General features: G+C 42.5%; 1 protein-coding gene across 4 annotated transcripts; it reads right to left on the bottom strand.

Moving 5' to 3' along the window:
- Positions 1 to 893: 893 nt before the first annotated feature.
- Positions 894 to 20,436, bottom strand: zgc:172302 (phospholipid-transporting ATPase ABCA1). 4 transcript variants are annotated; one of them, XM_027017351.2, is made up of 50 exons: positions 19,813 to 20,436; positions 19,615 to 19,720; positions 19,431 to 19,524; positions 18,653 to 18,794; positions 18,417 to 18,544; positions 17,929 to 18,050; positions 17,631 to 17,825; positions 17,179 to 17,268; positions 16,610 to 16,847; positions 16,127 to 16,266; positions 15,678 to 15,794; positions 15,308 to 15,505; positions 15,003 to 15,208; positions 14,653 to 14,829; positions 13,986 to 14,208; positions 13,372 to 13,593; positions 12,839 to 13,043; positions 12,486 to 12,599; positions 12,196 to 12,367; positions 11,955 to 12,086; positions 11,698 to 11,837; positions 11,454 to 11,591; positions 11,029 to 11,258; positions 10,883 to 10,940; positions 10,242 to 10,444; positions 9,992 to 10,103; positions 9,749 to 9,772; positions 9,519 to 9,664; positions 9,100 to 9,224; positions 8,905 to 9,000; positions 8,636 to 8,822; positions 8,427 to 8,521; positions 8,305 to 8,337; positions 7,850 to 7,955; positions 7,459 to 7,533; positions 7,203 to 7,372; positions 6,880 to 7,057; positions 6,668 to 6,783; positions 6,236 to 6,380; positions 5,923 to 6,046; positions 5,614 to 5,743; positions 5,390 to 5,513; positions 5,120 to 5,182; positions 4,697 to 4,803; positions 4,410 to 4,551; positions 4,105 to 4,239; positions 2,368 to 2,471; positions 1,940 to 2,032; positions 1,584 to 1,827; positions 894 to 1,478 (listed from the first exon to the last, which is right to left on the bottom strand). In XM_027017351.2, the coding sequence occupies exons 2-50, from the start codon at positions 19,678 to 19,680 to the stop codon at positions 1,086 to 1,088; spliced, it is 7,017 nt and encodes a 2,338-aa protein (XP_026873152.2). In that variant the 5' UTR covers positions 19,681 to 19,720; positions 19,813 to 20,436; the 3' UTR covers positions 894 to 1,085. The 4 variants fall into 4 exon arrangements, with proteins under 4 accessions (XP_026873152.2, XP_026873150.2, XP_026873153.2 ...); XM_027017349.2 differs by having other exon boundaries at positions 17,179 to 17,271; XM_027017352.2 differs by lacking the exon at positions 9,749 to 9,772 and having other exon boundaries at positions 17,179 to 17,271.
- Positions 20,437 to 20,890: the final 454 nt, after the last annotated feature.

Below are 20,890 nucleotides of genomic sequence, written 5' to 3' on the forward strand. Positions count from 1 at the left end.
AGAAGGGTAATCATGCTGGAAAATGATTATGCAATTTTTGTCCTCATTACATATTAGCCATGCAGTCTTTTCCCTGGTCCCAGCACAACTAACTTGGCTCATCAACTAATTAACAACCTTTTAAGAATTTTAAGTATGCTAGAGCAGGGACAACATTAACATTTTCAGTGCCTGGGTAATGAAACTGTGATGTCCATTTCTAACATAAATATACATCACATATTCTAGCAAAAAGCAAGGTTCAGTAACCTTTCCCCAGCTTCAAGTCTTCCAGGTGTTGCTCTGACCACCAGAACAAACATTTTACTTTCCTGGTGGCTGTGTCGCATTGCCCTTTGCGAGTGCATCCACATGCTTCACACATCCCATGCATCCCTCATGTATACACCCCTCATTCATGGTCATTCCCATACCCCATACTTTTTTATTAGATAATTCATGCATAGCCATAGCAACATCACTTGCAACTGTACTTCTACAGACTACATTTTCTATAGTACATACTAGTTTCTGCAGTGCATTAAAAGTCCAATCGTATGTGTAATTTTGGATTTACAGCTACTTTTATGCAAAAATGCATCAGGGAGAGAACAACTTGTCTTAGGCAAGCTGTCTAAACCATTCAAAAAGAGAAATATATAAAATGCTTAACATAATAAAGGAAGTTTTTAATATAATGCCTTTGTAATTTGCTATTTTCGATACATAAAACATATGAAATCATTTAATAAACTTAAAAGTGTGTTTGTCAAGAAACAAGATTGCACAAGGTTAACATTTGTAAAGTGCAAATAACACCATAAAGATGTTTTCTCAGTCTTATATTGAGGAGTCATTAGAAACTATCCCCTTCTCAATACATTCAATACATTGATTAATGTTCAAGTTTCAGATTCAAGCAAAACATAACACCGATGAAGATTTGCAGAACAGAGACCGATTCCTAAATGGTGACTGGTATTTTAAGGTGATAAGTGTTCAGTTTGGAAGTTTAGCAAGGCACCAACAAAACAAGGAAATATGACCGGCAGTTGTGTGGCTTCAGATGCATGGTTCTTCTAGCCCATCACTCAGTCACAACTGGATTACATTTTGCTCTCCAGTGATTTACTCTTGACCAGAAACAGCCTAGTAGGGTCTTTGCTCAGAGAGTTCATTCCAAATGTGCATTTTGGTTCATAATTTGAAGCTGCCAGTAAAGACTGCATCTGAATCTGCTGAGGTCTTTTTGTTTCTGACAGCTCACTATGTTTGTCCTCTTTAGACTCAGAAGCCTTGGCTAAAAAAGGTGGTCTGTTGCAATCAGGAGAAAGGTTTGAAGAATTTGAACATCTGATTGGTTGAGTGGGTGGATGAGGCTGGATACGTCTGGATTGCTGAAGCCAATGGGTTTGGTCCGTCACTGAGCCACCATTCACAGCCACCTGTCTTAGTTGGTCATCGTCATCCGTCTGTTCCTTGGCAAAGGTGACAAACACCTGTGGTAGAGAAACAATGTATTTTCAGTCTTACTGTCCTCAAATTCATCATTTTTTAACCAGTACTTCAAAATGACAATTTATGTATAACCATCATGCTCTAACCTGATCCAGTGTGGTTTGAGATACAGAATAGTCAGATATGCCCAGCTCTTTGTATTTATTCGACAGAATATCAAAGACATGAGCAAGGGAACAAGCATGAGATGGCAGCTGATACTGTAGAACATTGTGGTGTCTCCCCTTCAGCTCAATTTCAGGAAAGGAGCTCTTTATGTAGGCATCCACTGGGCAGGGATGCTGTGATGGACTAGACAAGCGAAGGATAATCGTGTAACCATCCCCGAATCTGTAGGAAGGACAAGAACAGCTCCAGAGATAATGTTGATGATTATGTATTCATAAACCTTAAAATAAGAAGTGTGCTATTTTTTTCTCATTAATGAGCTTGTGGCTGGTACCTGTTCTTGAGGTGTTGCACTGAACCCAGGCACTGGAACCTGCCATTGACCATGATGGCCATACGAGTGCAAAGTGCTTCGCACTCTTCCATGCTGTGCAGAAACAGAGCATTTAGTAGAGCAGTCGGTGCTGTGCAATATTGAATAGCAAGCTCTATATTCACACATAAGGTTCAATATAGTACTACAAGGTTTATGCATACCTATACAACTGTTACCTATACATAATATATGTGAAATTTCTAGGAAATGCTGTTTTGAAGAAATGCTATTTCATTGATGAAATGTACAATGAAGGCTTTTGTCAGAACTTCACCAATGTGCCATAATGGTGTCTGCTAGGTTCTTAGCAACCCCATCAGTGGGGATAAGTGCTTAGTCAGGGATGCTTAAGTCCAATATTTTCATGTTGTAATTATGTCCACTACCTGTGGGAAGTGAGTATGACAGCTTTCCCTTCTTTGATGACACTGAGGATACAGTTCCACAGGAAACGCTTAGCCTTTGGATCCATTCCTGTTGTAGGCTCGTCCTAAGCATTAGACATCAGATAAGTTATCCTGTCAATATTACAAATGATGGACTGAGTGGATTCATGGGCAAATTAATACTAATAAAAAAATAGGTAACTTGCCTTTTATAGTAAATCAGAGACTTTACATTTTAAATAGGCAAATAGTATTTGCCTGGATATGTAACAAATCTCCTTTTGTATTAACATATTTTATAGTATACAATCACTGCCAAATGTTTTGACACTAGCACAAATTTAGCTTTTCACAAAATTTGCTGTTTTTATGGTGGCAATTTGTATTAGCTCTAGATTGTCAAGAGTGATCAGCTTGAATTGCAAAGTCATTCCTTGCCATGAAAGTGAACATAAATCACAAAAATACTGCATTCCAGCCACTGCATTTCAGCCCAGACACAAAATGACCTGCTGACATCATTTCCGTCATCTTCTCGTTAGCTCGGGAGGAAGTGTTAACGAAGACCAGGCAGCTGATTTAATTCAAGGAGAGAGGTTCAATTGCAGTGAAGAAGGCTTCAGGGCACCTAAAGAGGATGCAGCTATGCGATCAGGTCTCCACCAGTGCAGAGCTTGCTCAGGAATGGCAGAAGGCAGGTGTGAGTGCATCTGCAAGCACAGTGAGGCGAAGGCTTTTACAGGACGGCTTGGTGTCAAGAAGGGCAGCAAAGAAGCCACTTCTCTCCAAGAAAAACATCAAGGACAGACTGACATTCTGCAGGAAGTATAGGGATTGGACTGCAGAGAACTGGGGTAAAGTTATTTTCTTTGATAAAGCCCCTCTCAGACTGTTTGGGACATCTGGACAAATGATTGCCTGGAGAAGAAAAGGTGAGTGCTACCATGAGTCCCGTGTCATACCAACAGTAAGGCATCCTGGGTCATTCATGTGTGCTCAAAATTGTGCCTAAGAACACTTCCATGAATAAGGAATGGTATGAAAACATCATCCAAGAGCAACTTCTCCCAAAGATCCAGGAGCAATTTGGTGATGGACAATGCTTTTTCCAGCATGATGAAGCACCACGTCGCAAGGCAAAAGTGATAACCAAGTGGTTAGGTGAAAAAAACGTTTAAATTTTGGGTCCATGGCCAGGAAACTCCCCAGATCTCAATTCCATTGAGAACCTGTGGTCAATCCTAAAAAAGAGGGTGGACAAACAAAAACCCAGAAACTGTGATCAACTCCAAGCACTGATTAGGCAAGAATGGGTTGCCATCAGTCAAGATGTTGCCCAGAAGCTGATATCCAAGATGCCAAGGCGAATTGCAGAAGTCTTAAAAAAGAAGGGTCAATACTAAATATTAAGTCTTTGCTTAAACTGGATGTATGTCAATAAAAAGTTTTAAAACTTATGAAATGCTTATAATTGTACTTCATTATACCATATAAACATCTGACAAATGGATCTAAAAAAAAACAAACAAAAAAACCAAAAAACAAAAACCACACCTCAGGCAGTAAACTTTGTGAAAACCATAATGTGTCATTCTCAAAACATTTGGCCACAACTGTAGTATATGCAATAGAGATGAAATGCCATTCAAAGAGCAGCTTTTTAAGGCAATGCAGTTGACTAAAACATTAATCAAAGAAACATATGCTTATCTGAACCAGTAGGTGACAAGGGCTAACCAGGAAAATAACAGGTGGCGCTCCAATAAGAGCAATGGCAGTTGAGAGTTTGCGTTTATTGCCTCCACTGTAGCCTCCTGCTTCTCGCTCAGCATACTGTGACAGTCCCAGCTTTTCCACCCCCCACTGAGTGACCTATGCGACAAACATCAATTATTTACATGGCTGAGACATCAAAAGGCTGAAGATTGTATTTTATTTATTTCACACCAACCTACAAGTGCTGTATATTAACAAGATTTTTGGCTGCTTCTCTGGCAAAACTGCGTTCAATTTTAGTTCTGTGTGACCCAGAGTGTCAATACCTTTGCCACAAATGGCTCGGGGACACCTCTCAATCGAGCGTAAAATTCCAGGTGCTCTCTACCAGTCAAAAGGTCACTGACAGCATCAAACTGAGGACAGTAGCCCATAAGCTGATGAACCCGTTCCATCTCGTTGCGGACACTAAGGGGTCAGACAGGGAGTGCTCGGTTTCCAGATGCTGCACTACCATTACAGGCAGCGTTCATGATTCAGCACAAACTACAATGTCTGTACACAGGTCAGTCATGAATACTTCAGCACTTGAAAGAAAAAAAAAAGAGTGGACCTGTGACTGCTGAGAGAAGCATTGCCGTAAGTGATGGTGGTATCTCCGGTGAGCATGCGGAAAGTGGAAGTCTTGCCAGCTCCATTAACCCCCAATAGTCCAAAGCACTGACATTGGAAAGACATCATCATTCATCAACATTTACATCATTAAGAAAAGCACAACCCATTCTCAGCAGCTACCATCATTTTGAACAGACATACTGCCATCTTAGAGTGCAAGAAATGATCAGCAATTAAGAAAAATGACAAGCAGCACTATAAAAATGGGAAATAAATATTTTAACATGCTGTTTATGATTATCCATTTTTAATCGCAAAAATCTATCTAGCAGCACTTAATTTTTCAATATACTATGCGTGCTTTTATGCAAGTAAATTATTTGTGAATTTTCTATTTAATAGATGATTAAATCTGTAATACCTCTCCCCGAGGAATGCCAAGACAAAGGCGGTTAACTGCTGGCTTCTTGCCTGCTTTATACACCTGTAAACAATACAGAATAATATTAATTATTAACTGTCAGATATAAGATAATCAATAATTTCTTCTCCCTGTCCAAGGTCTTTGAAGATCAGTATACATCAAACATTTGAGATTTTGACTTGAAAATCCAGATGTGGAAGCAACAGTCAGAACTGCTGAAATTTACTTCACTCAATTTCTAGGAAAATGATTTCAGTTAACAATCACCTTGCTCAAGTCTGTGATGATGAGAATGTCATCTTGGGTTTTGCCACTCTTCACTCGGTCTCTCTCCCTTGCTACGTCCTCGTCCTCTGAGCCCAGTGCTGGCAGGACAGGGTCCAAACTTGACCTAGGAGAAATGTTCCCACAGGTCACAGCATTCGCTGTTTTCTGTCTTAAATGTTTATAAAATAACAGATGTATAATTTCAGTGGAGATAAAAAAGATACCTCAAATGAATAAAAAACCTGTACTGTAGCAGCACAGTGAAAATGAAGAAGACTACGCCCTCCATAGCCATAGCAAACAAATTCTTCCCCACAAAATCCCAGGCCAGCGGCTCCAGAGTCTGCTTGGTGCCTGTGGACACAGAACCCTCTGTGTTCATACTATTCCACATTAAGTTGCTGAAAACACTAGGTCTAAATGGCCTGGGTCACTTATGCAGATGCAACAGGGAAAACCTTTTACATAATGCAATGAAAAATAGCTTGATTGCCTCTATGCTCCTTGGCATAGCCTCGCTTTGGGGCATTTACCGAGCCTCTGGAAAGCATCTGCCATGGCCTGGTTTTTAGCCATGTCAATAAGCCCCCGACCCAGACAGAAGTGTGGAAAGATCAGGAACACTTTCTTCAGGATCCTGTTGACCTTGTTTAAGTGCTGAAAATGAAGGCAGTTGAAGAGGACATGAGGAAAAGCACAATATACACCTGTACTGCACAGAGACACGTGAAACCTTTTTTTTTTTTTTTTTTTTGGTCATTTTAACCCAAGGACAAAAATGGCATGGTCTTTGCGTGTAATAAACCTAATCAGAGAGTCAAGGCTGAGACTTCTTTCTTTCGGTACCTCATCGACAAAGAGCTCCAAGACAAAGGTGGCAACGCTGCCGTTGATGCCAATGAAGAGGTTGATGGAGGTGAGGACCACGTAGGCCGTGCTGGGCACGGAGAACATGAAAGAGGCAGGGTACATGAGAGGGGTGATGGACCAGCTGCAGTGGCAGAAAAACACACACGGTCATCTCACCCTGGTAAACTGGCTTCATCAAATTTACTACATTTATCAAACAAGTCATATAGCAAGACAGACAGTTTGTGGGGATATTTTTTTTTTTAACCTTAGCATGAGGTCACAAGTGAAGAAAGAAAACCTAAAGTTTTTAGTTTCAATGATGCACAAAATTATATGTTTATTCCATGGTATTACAAACTAGCTATAGGTGTGTCCCACAGTAAAGCCCTTTTTGCTATCAGACTATGTAGCTCCATCAGCCCTTACCCATAGAACAAGAGCAGAAGCACTAGTGCAGGGAGGTTTTTCTCTGACACATAAGACTCCTGCTGGAAGCTTATGAAGATGAGGACCACCATGGTAGCTGGTACTGTGTAGTTCAGCTGCTCAAACCGAACACACATCACAGGCCATGACACAAAGCAAGCATGGTTATATTAGATACAATACACACAGGCACAGGTCACCTAGAAACTGACCATGTCCCAGACAAAGTTTGCAGTCCAGTACACAATGGGCTTGACCCCACTGACAAACTGAAGGTGCTTAGCCTTGCTGACCCTCTCCTCAATCAGGAAGAGCACAAAACTAGCCGGAACAAAAGACATTGCAAAAATCACACAAATGGACACCAGCACATCCACAGATGTGGTCATCCTGGATGGAGAGAGGGAATGCAAAAAAGGGGAGAGAGAGAGAGAGACAGCTTTAGAAATTTAGAAATCACTGTATAGGCAACTAGTGCAAGCTTGTCAGAGAACTGTCACACGTGTTTAAAAAAAAAAAAAAAAAAGAGCCATACAAGGCCAGCTCGTTGAGCTGCTCCTTGGTGAGGTTAAGGGGGTGGTTGTAGACTGTTATTCCGTGTTTCCTTCGGTCTTGTCCAGGAGGAAGATTGGCACGGAGTAGCCCGTTGTTCATGATGTTCACAAAAGACACCATCGCGTGCCAACCTTTGTTATTAAACCACACCTAGGGGACAGAACAACAAAGCGTCATGGTGCACCAAGATAAATCTTACTGAGAATTATGAGTTTCCAGCTCATTGTTTATCTTACCTTTACATTGTTTTGACTATTGAAACCAGTGACAATGCTTGGTAATCTGTCCAGAAGCTGATCCAGTGAACTGTTCTGTAAATGAATGAATGAATGAATGAATGTCAGCTGGGCAAACCACTTTATGTGCCTTATATACCTTATGTACATTTCCAGCATTTAGCAAATGCTCTTGACCAGAGCAAATTACAATAGTGCTTAGCTATGATCATTTATTAGGCTTAAGTCTAAAGATATTAAGTTAGAACCATGTCAGAGGGAATATAAACAAGGAAAGTGCATAAGATTTTTAAATGTGTACATAAACATCACTCCTCCCCCCCCACCACACACACATTAAGAAAAAGATACATTTTAAGCTCTTAAGGGATCTCAGATGTGAGTGACATACCTTTGTTACATTGTAACGTGATTTGATAGTCAATACAGACTCCTCAAGCTGATGAGTGTCTGTGAGAGCATGAGAGCTCTTACCACCCAGAGAGAAGCCACCATACCTGATGTTATGAGAACATGAGGAGATATGCTAATATCTATAAAATGCATGTAAACCAACCACAATCAAGGATTTGACAAAGACATATGTTTGTATATGGAATAACAAGTAGGAGGAGTTTGGGCTATGTGTCTTGGAAGCATTAGCATAACCATTTCTCTGTTATAAACAATTGGACAACTATTTAAATAAATCTGATTACTCAAGTAACATTTAACTGACAAGCAAATAGAAAATTAGATAATTTAAATTTTTAACTAATTAATATCTGATTACTAAAGTCACTTTTCCCCCAGTCACATTATCTGAAGTGTGCATTAAATAGCAAATTTCACACTGACAAGACTCACCTGAACTCATTCACCCACTTTTTAGTCTTCATGCTAGAATAAAAAAGGAACACAGACAAATAAAAGACTGGTTTGGCACAAAATTGGAAAAGCATTTTTGGCTTCTTCCATTTAAAGAACACCTTTTTTTCAGAATCTGAGGGTAAGTCTTCATGAGGTAGTCAGATATATTCCGCCCAGTCAAATTCTGCAGAATGTCACCGGTCATTCTCTTTACCTGTGACCAAAGCAAGAAAACCGCTGCGTTGAAGAACTTAATTTTGCTGTTAAAATCCAAACTTTGTAGCTCTTTAAGAGGCTGATGTGGTGGGGAGCAGCAGGGGCTGCTGACCTGAGGAGGGGGCAGTCCCCCAGCACCCAGTGGGCAGTTGGGCAGCATCCAGCGGACCTTGTCGGTGCTACACTCGCACTCGGGAGATGGTCGTTCTACCGTCCAGTTGCTCATTGGCCAGGTGGCGTAGGGCGTCTTGGGTTGGAGGAACACGTCTGTGTCCCTGGCCTCTTTGCACTGGGCCTCCCTGATGATTCAGTAGCACAGCATGTTACCAGAAACACCATAGTGTCAGAACTTGCTCAACAGCGAAAAGGCAGGTGTCCTACATGTCTGTGTGGTCCATGCATTTGGTCCCGAATCCAGGAGGGTCCAGGAGAGCCCAGAGGAGATTCTGGATGTCAGGGTCGTGTGGGGTGTCATCGCTGTGGGCAGCAGAGATGTCAGGAGGCAGTGAGAATGGTCTGGGCAATGTTCAGGGCAAATGTGAACAATGGCCAGCATTACTATGATGTTGCAAGCACCTCAAGAAGGTGTACTGTTCACCATACATCCATGGCTGGAGTTCAAGAGCCGGATACTTCCCAAATGGCGGGACAATAAGACTGAACAGCAGGGCAATTAGGACAAACACTGCAGGCAGGACAATCTGAGGAACATCAACCAACAATGTTTTATAAACAAGGAGAATGTGCATAATTCAAAACAAAATACCTTATTCAAACTTTGCTTCTCCAAAAATACAAATAAGCAAACAAAACAAACAAAAAAAAAGCAACCAAACTGATGGGAGCTTTAGAATAATATACGTTTGCTGCCTCAGATTATATTTTAGTGTTACTTTTAAATGACTGACACAGTTAATACCTGAAAACCCTGCTGGGATTATGAATGAGGGTTGTGTGTTCTGAGTGACTGCAGTAGGAGGTTTGCAGCTCTGTACCTGAGCCAGGAAGCCTCGGCGGCTGCGGAGGGCATACAGCAGCCTCTTGGTGAAAAGCGCTCGGAGCTGCTGCAAGGTCAGGCCCCAGTCTGTGAGAGGCTCAACACCCCATCCATCACTGCTCAGTGGCTCCCTCTCCTGGGACTCTGTGTGCGAGAGAGAATCCTGGGGGTTAATGGCTCGGCGTTACACTCGCCGGGCCACTCGGTTACCGTTGCGCTAGTCTGTACCTGTATTGCGCTGTCGCTTCCATCCTGTTGGCAGCGAGGAAAGAGATTCAGAACAGAAAAAGTATTCAACTGCCTTTCACAACCAGAGGCCCCTCACTTTTACCTCACAGCCCCCTGGTCCCACACTACCATGTGCTTAGTGTTCTCAGAGGGTCATTCTCTAATTCTTCCCTCAGCTATTTCAAGTGAAATAGGGCTATAAACACAGCTAAATGACAAGAAAGTAGAAAGTGTTTGTAGTGCCTGTGGTTCCGTCCTCGGATGGCTCCCTCTGCTGGCTCAGAGATGCCAGTGACCGAGTTGTCACATTCGGCTTGGCGTCTACTCCTGTCTCCTCCTCCACCTTCAGAAAGATCTGAAATGTACATGTGGAGGTCAGTCTGTTCCTCCATGGTCTCATATTGGCCGTAGGCCCTTCACTACCTCATCATTAGGAGTGTCTTAATCTGCTCACAGAGTGTAAAGCAGGCACGCTTTGAATTGGCCGCCTCACCTCCTCCAGCGTGGTGTCCGACAGGCCGTAACTGACGATGCCCAGCTCGGCCTGGCGCCTGTCCAGTTCTGCCAAAAAGAGGGTGAGGGTGCCATCCTGGGAGGCGGCGTGTGGGAAGTTGACCACCACCTCGCCGCCCACATCCTCCACCAGCCGGGCCCCGGGGACGTAGTACTGGGCAAGGGCAATGAGGCCAATCGTGTCTGCAGGTGGAAAGGAACATTATACCCAGAGAGTCTTTTCCTGTTCTGAACACAGTGGTCACTGGGTGGTTCATTGTATACCCATTTCTGGGGAAGAAAAAAAAAAAATGAATGCACTGTCTTATAGTCCTCACACGCTGGATAACCCATTAAGAACAGCAACTATCCCACCTAGGCCATTTAAATAAATCTGTTAAAAAGATTAGACATTAAATGATTGTACATTAATTACCACTGTTTGAGTGGAATCAGTTTTTCCTTCACAGGAATCTACATAACTCTTTTTTGGAAAGTGAGTTGTGCACAACATGTGCTTAACATCCTAGTAATCCAAACTGACTTGACCTTTTAGACTTTTACATTATATCTTAAAATATAGCAGAGATTATTATAAAGTTCTAGACCCCAACAGTCCTGAACAGACAACACGTATCCCACCTGAGTCATTCACCTCGCTCCCCACACCGGTGTCCCCACTCATGGAAGATACGTTGTCCTGAAACACAGAGGATGAACACAGCTTTACTCGAATGCGAGGCCCCGTGCTCCCAAAACTCATTGCTCCAGAGCAGAGGACGGCTCACCTTCATGGGCGTGGGTCTGAGCGTGGCCATGAGCTTGGCAGCACTGGCGCCGTTTGGCGTGCGGCTCTGGGACTCCTTGACGGCGGTGAGGTAGTAGCCCATGCCCAGGCGTGCCTTCAGGAAGAGCGGAGAGCCGCAGCAGCACAGCCTGCCCTGGGAGATGATGGCAATGCGGTCGCCCAGGAGGTCTGCCTCATCCATGTAGTGTGTGGACAAGATGATTGTACGTTCTGAAAGTGACCAGAAAGGCCTTCAGTGATTCCTAAGCTATTAAAAAGTGTTGTTGGATGTTGCAAGTGCAGTTAATGTGATTGGTTAAACAAAAGTGTGTGTTTGTAAAGGCTGATATCTGTCTGTAAAGCATCGCTGATTCTGAGAAAGGCATTATATAAATGTAAATAATAATAATAATTAAAAAAAAGGACCTTTGCGGTATTTGAGTAGCAGATCCCAGATCCCACGGCGGGAGTAGGGGTCAACTCCAGCCGTGGGCTCATCCAGGACCACGACCTTTGACCCCCCAATGAAAGCAATAGCCACAGACAGCTTCCTCTGCATGCCCCCTGTGACAGGAAAAGTGAGGGAGCGAATAAGCACACAGGAGAACAGCATCAATTCCACCTCATTTGCTCCGCCATTACGCTGTGGTGTTTTATTGGCGGGGGGCACCCGAGAGGTTCCTGGTCTGCTCGTGACGTTTGTGCAGCAGTCCTACGTCCTCCAGCAGGCTGGTCATCTCTTCCTTCACCTCGATGCTGCTCATGCCTTTCATGCGACCATAGAACCACACATGTTCCTCCACGGTCAGGCTACGCAAGAGAGCAAGGGAGCGTGCACTCAGGTTAAAACACCATTACCAACAGTCACTGAAACCGCTGTGTGTAAGCAATGTAAACAATGTCTACCTTGCCAGAGTAATAGCTTACATATCGAAGAGAATGTTGTGCTGGGGACACACTCCCAGGGTTCTCCGGATGGCGTTCATGTCCGTGCGAATGTCCATCCCTTTAATGTACACTGTTCCAGCAGTTGGGGGGAATAACCCTGTCAGAATGGACCTGCCACGAGAAGTTACAAAATTATTTCAAACTGCTAGTTGCTTGTTAGAAGTAGATACTAACACTAGATTAAATTTCTGGTGAAACTATCCCTGCTTTTGGGTTTTACATTGTGGTTGTCTTGCCAGCTCCATTGTGACCCAGGAATGATGTGATCTGGCCCTCATAGAAGTTGAGGCTCAGATGATTGACAGCAAGTTTGGCCCCCTTTTTATAGATTTTGACTAAATTATGTACAGCTACTCCAAGGATGAGATTGGAAGGCTCAGCTTCAATTTGATCTGTACACAGTGCAAAATAAAACAGACAAAAATGCTATGAGGAGATGATGGTAAAATGCAAAGGAGCTTGGATTCTCCTTTTTTAAAGTCAGTCTGTGTTGTTAAGCAGTGTTCTCACTGTCTGGTTGTTTTTGCGGTGCAGGAGGAATGTGTAATCCTTCCTCTAGTGGGGCTCCTCGCCAGTAATTCATCTGGAAGATAAAATACCATGGTCTGGGGATACCATATTGACCTGAAAATAGAACCAAACCATGGTCAGACTTCCCAAGAACTGATGTCTAAATAAAATCTAAATAATGAGTCTTTTTTGACAATGAATCAAAAGTGTAGTTTTAGTTTTCATTTAATTCAGGATGATCTTTAAATCTGTGGAAACCAGTTACAAGGGTGTTTAAAACTCAGAACTGCATCTTCATGTTTTTGCTACTGATCATCTGCGTACATTGCTCCCAGAGTACGAGTGCCTCTAACCCGGAAACACAGCTTCGATGTACCAAGTAGCCACTCCATAGATGAAGGCGTCCACATACAGCATTATGGCTGAGGTAGTGAAACTGTACTGGTCTCCTTCAGTGGGGCTGGACCTCAGGTTGAACCATTGGATACCCACTCCCTGCTCCTCGTACTGAGAAATGTACTCGCAGCCAAAGCCAAAGGCCACCGGAGAGAGGAAGCTCTACGGCACAAGCAAATCAAATCCTTGGGCAACCACAATACTGAGCTCCTTTCATCTCACTCAAATGACCAAAATGGGCCAAAATTCAGTTCTTTTATATTCGAACATTTAGATAAATCTTTGATTTGTTATTTTTTAAATAAGCAAAACAAATTTGTTGTTGGCACCAAATTAATATTCTTCCAAAATGTTACCTAGTTAATATTATATTTACAAATACTTGTTATAGGAAAGACAACTACTTGTAAATACAACATTAACTAGGCAATGTTAATGTTAGTAATGTTAACAGCATCATTAACTGATCGGGTCAGACTGGGAAGCTCACCACCAGGATCCTGTGCGTGCTGGTGAGGTACTCGCGCCAGGCCACACACAGCGCGTAGGGGAGGTAGAGGGAGAAGTAGACGAGGCCACCGCAGGCAGCTGCTAGGCTGGCGTGGCAAAAGAAGGTGCTGATGAGGAAGCACAGCATGATGGTGGCCGTGGCAAAGGCAGCCAGGAAGAAGACGATCACTGTGGCGTCACTGTAAGGCAAGATGTCTCCCACCTGAGGGCAAAGATCACGCTGTGAGGCATATTGGAAAAACCTCCTTGAATCCTTACTCACGCCACTGTTTCAAAACGGGACACATGCTGGCTGTTGTGCTTTTTTAAGGTGTTTCACAGATTAGATTAGTGCCTGGGGAAGGTTAATGCCTGCAATAATAAAATCCCTTCTTTTGTCAAAGAAAATTGTCTCAGGGTGACGAGGGCTATACAAAAATATTGGCTATTCATTATCACTACAATGACCTCTGTACTACTGATGCAAATTAGCTCTCCAAAAAAATTACCATTTTATATTTTGTGATGTGACTTACACAGAGCAGAGCCCTAACTGACCCATGGAGGATAGGGGGTTTGGGGTTGGGGGTCAGGGGATGGTTCTAGTGTCTGTACCTTGAGTGCAGTGATGAGGAGGCCCGAGCTGAGCAGGAAGGGCAGGTAACTGCTGATGAACCAGGCGAACCACAGCGTGGTAGAGCTCAGTCCCATGATCCTCATGTTCTCCTTCAGCCGTGCCTCCTTCTCATAGACCATGCCCTTGATGATCATGGCCACTGAGTAAATCCATGCCAGCGTCATGAAAAGAGGTAGCGACCGGTTCAACACACGCAGGAAGCTGCCGGGACGGCAGGGACAGGACAGAAGGCAGAGGGAGCGTGATGAGGAATTTAGTGATGCCATTAGGAGGTAATCACCTCTTTAACTACCAATATCAAGTGACTGCCTTCTGAATTTACTATTAACCTCCTGAACAAAGAAAAGCAAAATACCAAAACGTCCACATACAATGGTTCAGTGTCTCATAAGGATAAGTAATCTTTAAACCTTTATCTTATTTGCTGTAATTAAATATAGAGCTAACTTATATAAGTAATTGTAGGGGGCATAATTGATTTCCACACTTTGTACAGTTTCCCAGTCCCATGACTAAAGTGCACCCTTTAGTGCCTCCTCTGCTCTGGCACAGATGATTTAGCAGTGAAAAGGTAGAAGAGCAGAACTTCAAAACAACGGTACAGTGCAACATGTAATGCAGAGCGCTGCTTATTTCAGAGCTCACACGTCATCCACAAAGCACGGGTACGGCATCTGCTGGACGTAAATTCCTGTAGTCGGCCGTTTGCCACTTAGGATGCGCACTATTGCGCTCTCCACTAAATCCTGCACGTAAACAAAGCCGCCCCATACGTATCGCATGTCACTGAAGGGCTCTGCAGCTGGACCTGGGTCCCAGAACCTACAGATACAGAAACTTCACATTTATATCGTGCATAACACATATCTGTAACCACTAAATAAATGCAAGAAAAGGAGTACTATGCTAAAATCCAGCAAATCCATAAAAGATAACTCTTCCTGTGAGCTGTGTTAAAGGTAATACCAAGAGAACATAGTCTGGTATCAGCTTACTTGTCTTTGATCTTGTTGGTGCGTGTAACGTCATCTATGTCCATGCGGATCTTGTACTTGACATGGGGCGGGAGCTCCGGGGTGGAGGGGTCCGGGAGGAGGAAGACTATTCCAGCCCAAAACCGCCGATCCTCCAGCAGCTCCAGGGCTCGCTCCACCATCTCCCCTTCTGTAGCCATCCCTTCCAGCTTATTCAGCTCAAAACACTGCGAGAACACGCCGCACACATGGGCGAACGCACATGCGTGAGAAAGAGCCTGGGACCTTCAGCACGGCCATGCTACATGTACCAGAAGTGGTGGTACCTTCGAGAGTTGGGACAAAGTGCTGATGGTACGGTTGATGTCATTGTATAGATCGAGCCAGGTGGGAGGTGCTCCTTCTCTCCTGGGAGTGTCCAGATCAGGCGTGGAGAGGAAGTGGGTGAGGTGGGACGTTGTCCAGGAGGTGTTCTCCAGCCGTAGGTTCAGCAACGCAGCCACCTCGGGCTGCTTCAATAAATCCTGTAGCAAGTAAATCCAGTGATTGTTCTGTCGATTCTGTAATTTATCTCCTAATTACAATAATCATTTATGGAGGAAAAGTTAATTTTATATAAGCGTAGAGCATAACTTCTAGCTGGGCCTTTCTAACAGATCATCAAAGCTAAACAGAGTCCAGACAGTGATGGCTAACCCGTAACAGATGGATCTCCACACTGCTCTCCATGAAGCTCTTGATCCTGGGTCCCTCCTCCATCCATGCATCATACACCTCCTCCAGAATCTCCATGTCCTGGAACGTCCTATTCACCTGATGGGTGTTCTGTTTTTACTTTTTAATGATAAAACTTCCAATATTTTTATTTTTATGTTTAATTATTATTTCAAACAGTGAAATGGTATTTTGAATGGAATATTGTTTTTTTCCAGAGGAAATATGTCATTATGGTCACTTTATTGACTGCTAAATAGGGAACATCATTTTGAAATTAAAAACCAACAAACAAAAAGTCATAATTACAAAAAACAAAGACAAATGCCAGAAACGTACAATATTACACCATAAAAATAAATAATCACTATTTATTACAATTCACAATAAATAGATGACCAAGCTAAGAACAGCTAGGGGCTGGAAAGTACCTCTTTCATGATTTGGCGTGTAGCTGGACTGTTTGGTGTGAATAGAAGCTTCCCAGTTAAAAGTGGCTTGATGCCTCTCCACACAACACGAAAGAGAGGATTCGATTCAAGGTTTTCAATCAGGTTTTTACAGAATGGGGCTAGAAGACACCAAAGAGAGACTGATAAAATACTGGTAAAAAGGTAGTTTGAAATTAGACTATTCATTAGAGCTCTGCTAAAAACCATTTAAGAGTATGGGTGAGTGTGATAAAAATTATTTTTTTAAAAAGTGATAAAAAAAAATCAATCAATTAATTAATTAATTATGTGTAAAGGAATATAAGTAATACTTTACTTATTTTTATAAAATGTAGCATGTAGATTTTATTTTATAACATATCCTCTTACTACAACATTTTGCACTGGTTAGTCTATAACCATTTTTCTTTACATTTTAATTTATGTGTATTAATTTAAGGAATTTGAACCGGACATTCTTACTGGTGGTGTTGTCCTTGTCCGTGTGGGTTTTCTCTGATCTGTTTCTTCCTAGGAAAGACTTGATGGTTTGGTCCTCATACCAGTTGAAGGAGGGGATCCTCTCACCACCCACTTCAGGGTGGCCGCACATGATCCTGGAGAAGGCTTGGAAGCTGTCGTGTGGCAGAGCTGAGTGGTTCTCCGGCGACAGCAGCCTCAGTTCGGCGTTCAGCTCCGAGAAGCTGGACAAGGCAGACACCTGCGAGGAGAGGTGAGCAGGAAGCAAAGAAACAGCGGCCCATTCAGAATAGCATTGGACACTATAAGGGCACAACTACTTAACATATGTGGAGAGTAAAACCATCCAGGTCAACATTAACTGGGTCTCACTCCTTTAACTGACACTCCTAATCACACAGCATTAATCTCCATCAAGTTTTTTTACATAATCCAACACAGACTCTGGTATACAAAGTAAACATTATTGCGATGTCTGATATTATGCAATGTCAGCAGCACAACACAAAAGGCATCAGTGCAGGAAAGGACGTAAACCTGCGGCATAGTGGGATTGACGGCTTGGTGCTTACATCATCCATAACAGTGGCAAGTTCCTGAGCTACAGACGAGACGGCCCTGCTGAGCAGCGGCAGTTCAGCAGTACTGGAGTGCAGTTCTTCCTTCTGACAGGAACACATAGGTAAAACAGTGCAACCGCTTTCTTCACCACTGTTTATGGTAAACTGGCTAGAAAATAAAATACCTCAAAAGCAAAATTTAGACATTCAGCCTGTGCGTGGCATGTAAACAAAGAGACTGTCACAGTTGTGGGCTTTTTTTAATTTCTGGGGTTTTTGGTCTTTTTAATAGTTATTTACTGTCATTTTATAATTATTTTATGTATGTATAGATTTCTCATCTATCAAACATCCTGCCTCTTAGAGCTTATAGCATCATGTGTGTCCAAGTTCAGTTACTACAATGGTCTGTTGATAACACAACTGTGGGAATCACACGAGATCACGTGAGCCAGAATACTGACTGTGAAAATCTTGCTGAAGTCCAGCTGTGACAGGAAGACCTGCTCAGCTTGCTGCAACAGGTCTGAGGGAACAGCACACAATTCCTGCTGCAGCTTGCTAAACGACGTGTCTTCTTCCACTGTGAGGTATCGACCCAGGAGAGTGGCATTGCAGATGATGTCAGAGAGTGGTGTTCCAGCACCTGCCGGTGCCACCTACAGACAAAAACAAGAAGAAGGAATGTACAAAATCTTTGAATTTATCCTGTTTGTAGTGGCTATTATCAAAGTCTAATGGAGCACATAGCCTCAAGCTTACCAGCTGCAGGCTGAGTCGAGCCCTCAGTAACTGGTCTACAGACACAGAGGGCATACTGCAATTGTCCCGCATGAAGGAAGAGAATGTCTCATTGGGTCTGAGGTATTCTGCCACTACAAGATCTTTAGAAGAAAATTTGAGAGAGAAATCAGAGCTGAACAAATTTCATGTGAAACACCTAAAACTCTACAAGAATTTTTTAAAAATATACAATAATCGATGAAAATCAACAAAAAAAATAAAGTTAATTTGTTTGGACTTAAATTTAACAGGTTCAAGAAATAATAAAGAACACCTAAAAATGTAGATATAATTATATTAGAATGAATAACATTAGGTTTTGGATTTAAAATCAATCAACAAAGTGGATTACATAAGATCCACATTAATGCATATGTTAAAAACACCATCTCCCTTTCACTGTACCATTTCACTTTATGCACATTTGCTTATCTGTGCCTCTCAAAGCATATCAAAATAGGCCCTACTTGGCCAAGCATTCTGCCTCTCGCCCAGTCCCTGGACAGCGAAGGAGAGGTCCTGTAAGCCCCAGAGGGTTCTCTGATGGGCAGCGTAGGTGACAACGCTCCTAGCGTCTAGTAGGAGTCGAGAAAGACTGACAGGGACAGAGAACAAAAATAACCCTTGATTGATGAACACAAGAGAGGGAAAACCAGAACTGTGTCACCATCTGTGATTATGTAAGAAAGGAGAATATACTGACATGGAATTGTCAAAGTTCCCCATTTGCCCTGGTGTCTCGCCTGGAGTTGGGTAGTGGAAACATGGGTTGTTGATGTTGCAAACAATGCCCTGAACCCATGCTATAGTGCCTGCAGAGGGAAGGGCTTTGTTGGGGAAGTGGCCTGAAACAAGGCAAAAATCCATTCATATTAAATATGATCAGAGTTCCTCTGGATATTTGTAGACTAAAAATCTGTTATAATACAAAGCAACCTATAAAATACCTGGCCTACAGCTGTACACAAATATCCAATGTCTCCTTTTTTTTTTTTTTTACCATGGATCCATTTACAGCACTTGGCAGACACTCTTATAATTAGTTAACTAGACTTAATTATTAATCATACTAATAATTATTAGTTTGATGATATGTATGCTTCCTGTGAATTCCTGGATATTTTTGGTGTTGCAAGCACCTTGTTGTACCTGTTCTATAAGGTAACCATGATTCAACAGGTGCTAACTATGCATCATCCCTGGATATCTTAATACTTCAAATGTTTATTCCATGAAAACATTTCATTATACACATCGCGCTGACATCATGGTCATTTGAACAACGTTCAGATAACGTATTTTCAGAGACCGCCGGCAATCTGAGGAATAAATGTCCAAAAAATAACAACTCCACCCTGCAGTAATGGGGCTGCGGACAATCATCTTACATAATTTGGCTGTCATGGAAGAGGAAGAGGAGCACCTGACAGTGAACTGGGTGTGCAATGGCATGAGAAGAGTGTTCACACACAGGCACTTACATTGGCTGTGTTCATAGGGAGGATGTGACTGCCGCACAAAGATGAGAATGAGGAAGAGGAAGAGTGGCCAAAGAAGCTCGACGATTAGCTGGATCTGCGGAGAGGTTCATTTTACTATACCGTTTGGGTTTACTGGTTTGAAATAAGGCGACGTTTGTCCTTCACTGTGGTGGAGTGCAGCTACCTTGTTCCTCCTGCGGTACGTGAAGTTCTTCCACAGAAGGAGTAAGAGCTGTGTTGCTGTGGCCATGTTGGAAGGCAGCAGTCTACTTGCCCATTATGGAATGGGGCTATCATTAAAAAAATATATAGTTATCAGTTCAAGATGGTGAGAAAATTAAATCAAATTCTGCAATAAACAAGCTGATCTGCTCAGGTTTACCTGTGATTGTTTGATCTTGGAATGCTCATCATAACTGGTTTACAAAGCAAATATCCTCTCATATAGACTACAAAGCAAACATATTTATTTATGCCAGTATATGTAATTATTTTCCAGAAACCTGGGAGTACACTAGGCAGTTTTTGTCAGTCCAAAATCATTCCAAATTCTGCCGAGAACATAATTATGTTGGTACCAATTTGTAACAAAATGCAATGTTTTAAGTGGCAAATAGATGACAGGAGAGATAGCTCGAATACCCTTTACTTAAATATATCTTAGCGATTTAGATAACTAGGTTAGCTAACTAGCTAACTGACTTTAAAAACCTAAACCTATAAGCTGCCACGACTTTCACAAATGAGCTAGCAGACCAGAACCCCAGCTGCTAGCTAGCGCTGATCCGGAGGTGCACCCGCCGGCCCGCTGTATTTCACACTTCAATTTCCTTCCTCTGATAAAACGTTTACAGTGGCGTTGTTTGGAAAGGTCAAGAAGAAAGCACTCCTGACCTACTCTTCGTGTCTGTCAAAATGCTCTCTCTAACGAGACAGTGTATAAATCCAACGTTAAAGTCCATGCTGACAATGTTGAATGCGTTAGCTGCAGTTGCTGTCTCGCCAGTGACTTTGGAAAGAAGATATCGAAGTGGGAGGGTTTTCCAGCAAAAACATCGCGACCGGCATTGAGCTTTTAGCCAATTATACTCAGCTGTCATACTGAACCCACCCACAAGGTTAATGTGTATAAACGCTACACGCAATTTACGGCAGCTGTTGATATTTTTGTACATGTTGATATTTTGTAATACCGTACTTGGACAGTAGGGAAGGGTAATACAACTTATCTTCTCTTCGGTCCGATACCAAGTAAATAGCAAGTCCGATACTAATCACGATACTTTTAAAAGTCATGAAGTCCAAATTACATTTAAAAATATTTCATTTCTTATTAAGCTTCCACAGATCAGAGTTTTCTTTGCTTCTCGTTTATAAAAGCAGTTATAGAACTAATTACTGCAAGTGCTTAGCTGCTTAGAGATGTGATTGTGCATGCTCTTTGGGTGCTATGTTAATCT

The sequence above is a fragment of the Electrophorus electricus genome, chromosome 26, assembly GCF_013358815.1.
Source record: "Electrophorus electricus isolate fEleEle1 chromosome 26, fEleEle1.pri, whole genome shotgun sequence".
Taxonomy (NCBI): domain Eukaryota; kingdom Metazoa; phylum Chordata; class Actinopteri; order Gymnotiformes; family Gymnotidae; genus Electrophorus; species Electrophorus electricus.

Bases quoted from the DNA above. Each gene is read 5' to 3' on its own strand.
- zgc:172302 (XM_027017349.2), bottom strand. From the start codon at position 19,680: ATGGCCACAGCAACACAGCTCTTACTCCTTCTGTGGAAGAACTTCACG. The intron at 10,941-11,028 runs GTGAGCCGTCCT...TCTGTGTTTCAG, and splicing joins TCAGACCCACGCCCATGAAG to GACAACGTATCTTCCATGAG. The intron at 9,001-9,099 runs GTGCTTGCAACA...TGCTGCCCACAG, and splicing joins GAACAGTACACCTTCTTGAG to CGATGACACCCCACACGACC.